General features: G+C 29.8%; 1 protein-coding gene across 1 annotated transcript in view; it reads left to right on the forward strand.

Moving 5' to 3' along the window:
* LOC119601256 (neuropeptide SIFamide receptor) overlaps window positions 1–7,648 on the forward strand; it is a 37,416-nt gene extending 29,768 nt beyond the window's left edge. Inside the window, exons 3-6 of the mRNA XM_037952083.1 lie at window positions 565–1,013; window positions 2,882–3,056; window positions 3,290–3,852; window positions 7,226–7,648. Coding sequence (XP_037808011.1) covers window positions 565–1,013; window positions 2,882–3,056; window positions 3,290–3,852; window positions 7,226–7,443 — 1,405 coding nt within the window. The 3' untranslated portion in view covers window positions 7,444–7,648. The remainder of the gene's footprint in view (window positions 1–564; window positions 1,014–2,881; window positions 3,057–3,289; window positions 3,853–7,225) is intronic.
* The last annotated feature ends 3,009 nt before the right edge of the window (window positions 7,649–10,657 follow it).

Consider the following 10,657-nt stretch of genomic DNA (forward strand, 5'->3'; position numbering starts at 1 on the left):
TGCTCATATGTTGAAATCAATTGATTTTTTATTAAAAACAAAATGTATCTAAAAACACACGTACATACATATGTATATTTAGCGGTTTTTGTAACATTTAAGGTAAACAACGTTATGTTTTAATATTGTATTAATAATGTTTATGCCACACAAATAGCATTAGATCATTTGATTTGAAATTAAGTTGATTTTTTTTTTTTGCAAAAAAAAACTTCCATTATAACTCGTGCTGTTGGTTAACAATTTATGTTTTCATGTGTAACTGTGACTGTAACTACGCATATGTATGTTTGTATGTAAGTAATGAAATTTATTGAGTGAATAAATCCAATAGATTAGTTTATTTTTTTTATTGCAAAATAAGATCAAGTTCACATGTTAAACTCCTTGACCACTTCTTAAACTGATAAATAACACACTGAGCTGTGAACTGAATAAAATGTGTGTAATAGCTTACGCGTTTAATTTTTATTCTAATGCTAATAAATTTTCTATGCTAATTTTAAATTAATTTAAATATTTAATTAAAACTGATGAAATATTTCAAACAAATTTCTCTTACAGATTCATTGCCATCTGGTGGCCCCTGCGTCAACTCTCAAAAAGTCGCGCCCGTTTTATGATACTCTGCATATGGATTATAGCCTTTGGTACCACCATACCCTGGGCCCTTTATTTTGATTTAGTCCCTGCGGCCGAAGCCTTTCCCTCTGCTCCCGATATGTATTTGTGTCAAGAGGTTTGGCCACCTGGTACCAGTGGTAATTTGTATTTTCTATTGGCACATCTGTTGGCCTGTTATGTTCTGCCCATGGTGTTGATAACCTTGTGTTATGTTTTAATATGGATTAAAGTGTCAACGCGCTCTATACCTGGCGATACCAAGGATGCCCAAATGGACCGTATGCAACAAAAGTCCAAAGTGAAGGTTATAAAAATGTTAGTGGCTGTGGTCATATTGTTTGTATTATCCTGGCTGCCGTTGTATGTAATATTTGCACGAATTAAATTTGGTAAGTAGAACAAATATTACATTATATATTATACAACTAGATATAGACGGATAAAACCTATAGTATGTATGTAGTTCATAAAAAAAGCCATTCGATTTTTAAAATAACTATTCGTTCAATTTGTTCGTTTTGCTTATTATTTGGTCTTTTTTAGTTTTGTTTAAATTTGGTTGTTTTTCCGGTTGAAGGTTGTTTGAAATTGTGTGTTGTTTTTGTTTTTTTAGAGGAAAAATATACTGAAAACTTACAGCCAAACATTAGTAAATAGTTTACCTTGCATATCTCTTCAACATAGTTTCATTATAAAATGCAATATTAAGCCGCCTCCCAAACTATAACTCCCACTCGTTCTACCTCTCTCTTTCTATTACCTTCAAATAGTTTTACACTCGCAAAAAGTTTTAAAGGAAATATGTGTTATTAACAATATTAGTTAACTAATTTCCGAAACTATTCTCTCTTCTTAAGTGATTTTCCATAAAATGCTCTCTTTAAGAAAATTTACTAAAAGTTACCTTGCTGTGTAAAAAAATCTTTAGACTAGACTATAGACTAGACTATAGACTAGACTATAGACTAGACTATAGACTAGACTATAGACTAGACTATAGGACTAGACTATATGACTAGACTATAGACTAGACTATAGACTAGACTATAGACTAGACTATAGACTAGACTATAGACTAGACTATAGACTAGACTATAGACTAGACTATAGACTAGACTATAGACTAGACTATAGACTAGACTATAGACTCGACTATAGACTAGACTATAGACTAGACTATAGACTAGACTATAGACTAGACTATAGACTAGACTATAGACTAGACTATAGACTAGACTATAGACTAGACTATAGACTAGACTATAGACTAGACTATAGACTAGACTATAGACTAGACTATAGACTAGACTATAGACTAGACTATAGACTAGACTATAGACTAGACTATAGACTAGACTATAGACTAGACTATAGACTAGACTATAGACTAGACTATAGACTAGACTATAGACTAGACTATAGACTAGACTATAGACTAGACTATAGACTAGACTATAGACTAGACTATAGACTAGACTATAGACTAGACTATAGACTAGACTATAGACTAGACTATAGACTAGACTATATACTAGACTATAGACTAGACTATAGACTAGACTATAGACTAGACTATAGACTAGACTATATACTAGACTATAGACTAGACTATAGATTAGACTATAGACTAGACTATAGACTATATACTAGACTATAGACTAGACTATAGACTATACTATAGACTATACTATAGACTATAGACTATACTATAGACTATACTATAGACTAGACTATAGACTAGATTATAGACTAGACTATAGACTAGACTATAGACTAGACTATAGATTAGACAAACATTTTCCTTAACGTTTCCTTTTATATAGAATTTAGATTAAATATAATATGAGAAATTTTAAGTAACAGCAATTTCAAATATCTTTTTAGTGTGACAGGTGCAAATTCATTAGGTATTTCCTTTAGTTGCTACTAAAGCTATTGATACAAGCATCCTTAAATACGTAAACTCTTTGTCACATATCGTCCTTGAATAAACTATTCCACTTTAAAAACATACATATTCGTATAAGTTTTTCACAGATTTTTTTTATTAATAATAATTTTTGAGTGTAATAACAACAAACTAATATGCACTATATGTATATACATACTACTTCCATATAAATTTGTAAGAGTATAATATTTATATTTGTTGTTTTTTTGCAAAAATATTTTTTTTTCTATTTTCAATGTCAATCGCACAATTTCTTCATAAACATTTTCACACACACCAACACACATTTCTTCATCATACGTTTAGGTGGTGAGATATCCATTGAGGAGAGTGAAATCTTAAACAAGGTCACACCATTTGCTCAGTGGCTGGGCTCGTCCAATTCATGCATCAATCCCATATTGTATGCATTCTTTAATAAGAAATATAGACGAGGTTTTGCCGCCATAATCAAATCACGCTCCTGTTGCGGCCGTTTGAGGTGAGTTTTTTTGTTCACTACTATCACTCTCTGTATGTGATAATGTGAAAAGAACTAACAACAACAACTTTGACATACATTATCACATATACTTGCTGTATGTGTGTGTGTGTGTTTAAGTGCCAGAGTGCAAGTTGTGTTCAAGTTCATTTCAAAAACAATTACAAGGTTATTTTTGGAGTGCAGTTTCTGTTTTTTTAAATTAAATCTTTTTGTTTTCGATTTTTACACAGGTATTATGACAATGTTGCCATTGCCTCTTCCACCACCAGTACCAGCCGTCGCAAATCCTCTCATTATCAACATGGCTCCCGAAAAAGCCCCAGCAGCCCCGGCTTACGTAAAACCAATGCCGTCTCTTATATTTACGAGCACAACTCTTTACGCCGCCACAATTTAATGTGCAAACAGGACAGCAATTTATCACAACAGATGCTATTGAAACAGGATTCTCATGGTTCACGTCAATATCTGATCAAACAGGAGAGTGCCTCTAGTGATGGCTCACGTCGTCTATTGTGTCAGCAGGATAGTAATGGTTCAAAGGTGTCATTGTCGAAACAGGATTCTGTTGTATCCTATTATTTGGAGAACAAACGTGCTGGTCACAATCTTCAAGATTCGTTTTCCACACAGGATTCTATATCGGTAGATTCGCGACGTAATACCATGACCCGTAGCAATGAAAATGGTTCACCAGTAGTGGGTGCTGCTGCAGGGCCATCTTTGCTGGAGCATAAACGCCAGAAGTTTGTGAAACAAGATTCGGTTATATCGTTTGTTGATCAAAGGCCAGGTGAGTGCAATTGTTTATATAGAAAAGTATTTCAATATATAGAAACCTAATCTCACGCTATACTGTAGACTAGACTGAAGACTTGACTGAAGACTTGACTATAGACTAGACTATAGACTAGACTATAGACTAGACTATAGACTAGACTATAGACTAGACTATAGACTAGACTATAGACTAGACTATAGACTAGACTATAGACTAGACTATAGACTAGACTATAGACTAGACTATAGACTAGACTATAGACTAGACTATAGACTAGACTATAGACTAGACTATAGACTAGACTATAGACTAGACTATAGACTAGACTATAGACTAGACTATAGACTAGACTATAGACTAGACTATAGACTAGACTATAGACTAGACTATAGACTAGACTATAGACTAGACTATAGACTAGACTATAGACTAGACTATAGACTAGACTATAGACTAGACTATAGACTAGACTATAGACTAGACTATAGACTAGACTATAGACTAGACTATAGACTAGACTATAGACTAGACTATAGACTAGACTAGACTAGACTATAGACTAGACTATAGACTAGACTATAGACTAGACTATAGACTAGACTATAGACTAGACTATAGACTAGACTATAGACTAGACTATAGACTAGACTATAGACTAGACTATAGACTAGACTATAGACTAGACTATAGACTAGACTATAGACTAGACTATAGACTAGACTATAGACTAGACTATAGACTAGACTATAGACTAGACTAACTAGACTATAGACTAGACTATAGACTAGACTATAGACTAGACTATAGACTAGACTATAGACTAGACTATAGACTAGACTATAGACTAGACTATAGACTAGACTATAGACTAGACTATAGACTAGACTATAGACTAGACTATAGACTAGACTATAGACTAGACTATAGACTAGACTATAGACTAGACTATAGACTAGACTATAGACTAGACTATAGACTAGACTATAGACTAGACTATAGACTAGACTATAGACTAGACTATAGACTAGACTATAGACTAGACTATAGACTAGACTATAGACTAGACTATAGACTAGACTATAGACTAGACTATAGACTAGACTATAGACTAGACTATAGACTAGACTAGACTAGACTATAGACTAGACTATAGACTAGACTATAGACTAGACTATAGACTAGACTATAGACTAGACTATAGACTAGACTATAGACTAGACTATAGACTAGACTATAGACTAGACTATAGACTAGACTATAGACTAGACTATAGACTAGACTATAGACTAGACTATAGACTAGACTATAGACTAGACTATAGACTAGACTATAGACTAGACTATAGACTAGACTATAGACTAGACTATAGACTAGACTATAGACTAGACTATAGACTAGACTATAGACTAGACTATAGACTAGACTATAGACTAGACTATAGACTAGACTATAGACTAGACTATAGACTAGACTATAGACTAGACTATAGACTAGACTATAGACTAGACTATAGACTAGACTATAGACTAGACTATAGACTAGACTATAGACTAGACTATAGACTAGACTATAGACTAGACTATAGACTAGACTATAGACTAGACTATAGACTAGACTATAGACTAGACTATAGACTAGACTATAGACTAGACTATAGACTAGACTATAGACTAGACTATAGACTAGACTATAGACTAGACTATAGACTAGACTATAGACTAGACTATAGACTAGACTATAGACTAGATAGACTAGACTATAGACTAGACTATAGACTAGACTATAGACTAGACTATAGACTAGACTATAGACACTAGACTATAGACTAGACTATAGACTAGACTATAGACTAGACTATAGACTAGACTATAGACTAGACTATAGACTAGACTATAGACTAGACTATAGACTAGGACTATAGACTAGACTATAGACTAGACTATAGACTAGACTAGACTATAGACTAGACTAGACTATAGACTAGACTATATATAGACTAGACTATAGACTAGACTATAGACTAGACTATAGACTAGACTATAGACTAGACTATAGACTAGACTATAGACTAGACTATAGACTAGACTATAGACTAGACTATAGACTAGACTATAGACTAGACTATAGACTAGACTATAGACTAGACTATAGACTAGACTATAGACTAGACTATAGACTAGACTATAGACTAGACTATAGACTAGACTATAGCTAGACTATAGACTAGACTATAGACTAGACTATAGACTAGACTATAGACTAGACTATAGACTAGCTGACTATAGACTAGACTATAGACTAGACTATAGACTAGACTAGACTAGACTAGACTAGACTAGACTATGACTAGACTATGACTAGACTATAGGACTAGACTATAGACTAGACTATAGACTAGACTATAGACTAGACTATAGACTAGACTATAGACTAGACATAGACTAGACTATAGACTAGACTATAGACTAGACTATAGACTAGACTATAGACTAGACTATAGACTAGACTATAGACTAGACTATAGACTAGACTATAGACTAGACTATAGACTAGACTATAGACTAGACTATAGACTAGACTATAGACTAGACTATAGACTAGACATAGACTAGACTATAGACTAGACTATAGACTAGACTATAGACTAGACTATAGACTAGACTATAGACTAGACTATAGACTAGACTATAGACTAGACTATAGACTAGACTATAGACTAGACTAGACTCTGATAGGACCTAGACTAGACTATAGACTAGACTATAGACTAGACTATAGACTAGACTATAGACTAGACTATAGACTAGACTATAGACTAGACTATAGACTAGACTATAGACTAGGACTATAGACTAGACTATAGACTAGACTATAGACTAGACTATAGACTACTAGACTACTATAGACTAGACTATAGATAGACTATTATGACTATAGACTTAGACTATAGACTAGACTATAGACTAGACTATAGACTAGGACTATAGACTAGACTATAGACTAGGACTATAGCTAGACTATAGACTAGACTATAGACAGATATAGACTAGACTATAGACTAGACTATAGACTAGACTATAGACTAGACTATAGACTAGACTATTAGACTGACTATAGACTAGACTATAGACTAGACTATAGCACTAGACTATAGACTAGACTATAGACTAGACTATAGACTAGACTATAGACTAGACTATAGACTAGACTATAGACTAGACTATGACTAGACCTATAGACTAGACTATAGACTAGACTATAGATAGACTATAGACTAGACTTAACTATAGACTATGGACTAGTCTATTGAAATTTTTCTTTAAAAAAGGTTTGAAACTGGGAATGAAATGGTTATTATTTTATATTTTTTTCGTTTTACTTTTAGAACCGCGTCGCCATCAATTAGTCAAACAGGATTCGGTCATATCGTTTGCCGATCAACGACGTAGTTTATTAAATAAACAAGACTCTATTGTGGGATGCTCCAGCCGGTCTGGAGATGGCGCTGCTGGTCATCATGTATCGATCTTAAAGAAAACCGATTCACAATTAAGTAGCGGTAGTTTCACATCACCACGTCGTAATATTGAAATTTACGAATAAATTTAACGAGTGTTATTTGGGGATTTTTCGTAATTTCAAAACATTTGACATAAATTGAAAAGAAAAATACTTAAAAACAAAAAAAGCACACAGTTATGAGCACACATATCCTTAAAAACAGTCAGGCAATGAAAAAAAAAACAAAAATTAAATTAAATATAAAATAAACTAAGAAAAAAGTTATTAAAGAATAAATTAAAGGAGGGCAGCGAAAGGATACAACAAACAAAATAAAGGAAAGTAACAAAACAATCAAATTGTAAGTTCTTTTTAAAAAATTTTGTTTAAAAATTAAGTAATATTATTAATAATTAATAACAAAAAAAAAAAAACAAAATAAATCGTTACAACGTCTACTCCTTTCAAATACAGTGATATATTGATTGATTTTTTTTTTTTAATTTTGTTTCAGTTTTTTTTTTAATTTTTACGTTTTTAATTTATTTTATATATTTTTCCACAATGAAAAAGGAAACTTAGAAAACAATTATTACAAAAAAATATAAAAATTAAATAATAATATTAATAAAACATACTCGTACATATAAATAAAAAAATACATATTAATGTTAACTGTTTGCTAGAATTTTATTATTTATTTTATACCGAAAATAATACAATTAAGTAAAACATAACTAAAACAAAAAAATATTTATAAAAAACAGAAAAACTGAAAAGCTTTTTATATATTTAAAAGAAAGTGTTTAGATTAACTAGAACAACTACTAGAAAAAAGGTTTTAAAACAGGCGCCAGAGACCAAAACAAATACAAAATGGTAGAAAATTATTTAAAAAATTTACTTCAAACCGAAAGTAAATTTCCAAAGGGTTTTATAACTAACGAACAGAAAAGGGGTCCAGGAAGGCGCTAACAGTCCAGCTAAGACGGTAGAATACTAAAGTTTTTATTAGGGAAATGGGCAAGAGTTTTGTAAGGAAATGAAATTGTTTATTTAACACCGTTTCTAAACAACAAATTAAATAGAATTAAACATTAATAAAAAAAGTACCTTTACTAAAATGACAAAAACAACAAACAAACCAAGAAAATTTAACAAAAATATATAATAAATTAATTACATATTAAATATAACCAAACACATTTTTGTATTGTAATATTTCTAACAATTTATATACCATACAATTTGTATTGATTTTTTTAATAACAAAGCAATAATTCTACTTATATATACTTGATATAAATGAAAATTATTATTATTATTATTATATATATAAACAACAAATTATTTATAATACAAAATAGAAGAAGAAAAAAGATATATATTAAAAAAGAAGAAAACAAAAACAAAAAACTAAATTTTATAAACAAAAACATACAACAGCCTAAACTAAAATAAAACTAAAACAAAAAAATATAAACAAACTTTCTTCTAGTTTTTACCCCAGTTGACAATTATCATCTTAAAGTTTTATTTTCAATTCCCAAAATGTTCTCATCATTTCCGTTTCTTTATATTTCCGCTGAGTTTGACAAAGCATGAACAGACAGTGTTGCCACAACTTTTTCCATAATATAAACAAACAATAAAACGTAAATAATAGAACAAGGTTGTGACAGAAATGTGTAGGTTTTCTGCAATAACATTTAAATTTCCGAAAAAATTCAGTTTTTCGAAAGTAAAAATAAAAATATTGATTGAAATTTTTATATAGAAATATTTCATAATTTTTTCTTTAGAAAATCAGTTTAGAATGAAGCAACTTTTTCTTTAGAAAATATTTTAGAGTTGCAGCTACTTTTTATTCAGAAAAGTTGTTGGAACTGCTGCCACTTTTTCAGTAAAACAATTGTTGACATTGCAGCAACTCTTTCTATAGAAAAGTTGTTGAAATTGAAACAACTTTTTTCATAGAAAAATTGTGACAGTTGCAGTAACTTTTTTATTAAAAAAATTGTGGAAATTGCAACAACTTTTACTATAGAATAATTGTGCCAATGGCAGCAACTATCTATAGAAAAATTGTAGTAATTGCAGCAACTATTTCTATACAACAGCAACTTATTCTTTAGGCAAATTAAAGCAATTGTAGTTACCTTTTCTATAGAAAAATTTTGATAATTGCAGAAACATTTTCTATAGAATAATTTTTATAATTGCAGCAACTTTTCCTATAGAAAAACTGTAACAATTACAACAAAATTTTCTATAGAAAATTTGTAACAGTTGCAGCAACTTTTTCTATAGAAAACTTGTGTAAATTGCAGCAAATTTTCTATAGAGAAATTTAAAACATTCTTAGTGAACAAATTAGGAAAATTTTATGAAATTTTTAAACTTTTTGCAGTAAATTTTGTATGAATTTCTGGAATTATAGTAAGTTCTTCTTAGAGTTTTTATTAAATTTATAAAATATGTATGTCAACTCTGGTAAATTTTTTGAAATAGATTTAAAACAGCCATCAACATTTTATAAGAAAATAAGAATTTAAAGAAAATATCTAAATATTGGTTTTGGAATGATTTTTGTTAAAAATGAAAAATAATAATAGGAATAGTCTGGTAAAGAAAATAATAGAAAAAGACATTTTTATACGGTAAATTTAAACAGCTGTTAAACAATAAACTTTTACTTAAACTTAGATTAAGTACTGTATAACATTTAAAAATGTCATAATATAACAAAAACAGTACTTAATTTAGGTATTAAAACTAAAGTTTGAACAGATAAAAATAAAAACAAAACTTTTCAAAATTATTTTTTATACTAAATTAAATTTAATTAAAAAAATATATATTAAACAAAAAATATATATAGAAAACATAACATACATAAAATTATACTAATTTAATTAATTAAAAGTAAAAAGAAAGAAAAATTAGACAACTACAGGCAAACATTGCCTTCAAAAATTAAGCTAAACACCAAGTTTAAAAAAGCATAATAAATTAACCCTGGTAGGCCTATTTTTTGAGCACAGTGTAGGCTTGTTGCAACAACAAAAAAAAAAAAAGAATTTGTATACCCTAACACTTTAAACAATAAATAACTAATCAAATAAAATAACAACAAAGTAAACATTACATACATATTATTAAAATTAAATTTAAATAAATGAAAAGCACAAAAAAACCATACGATTAAAGTAGTTTTGTAATTATTTTTTAATATGAAAATTTCTATATAAAAATATTATGAAATAAAGAAAATATACTATATTTTGTTTACCATTAAGAAAGGGCATAAATAATT

This window comes from Lucilia sericata, unplaced genomic scaffold (assembly GCF_015586225.1).
Source record: "Lucilia sericata isolate MDLA Ls3-8-SP2 unplaced genomic scaffold, ASM1558622v1 Contig000153F_arrow, whole genome shotgun sequence".
In the NCBI taxonomy this organism is placed as follows: domain Eukaryota; kingdom Metazoa; phylum Arthropoda; class Insecta; order Diptera; family Calliphoridae; genus Lucilia; species Lucilia sericata.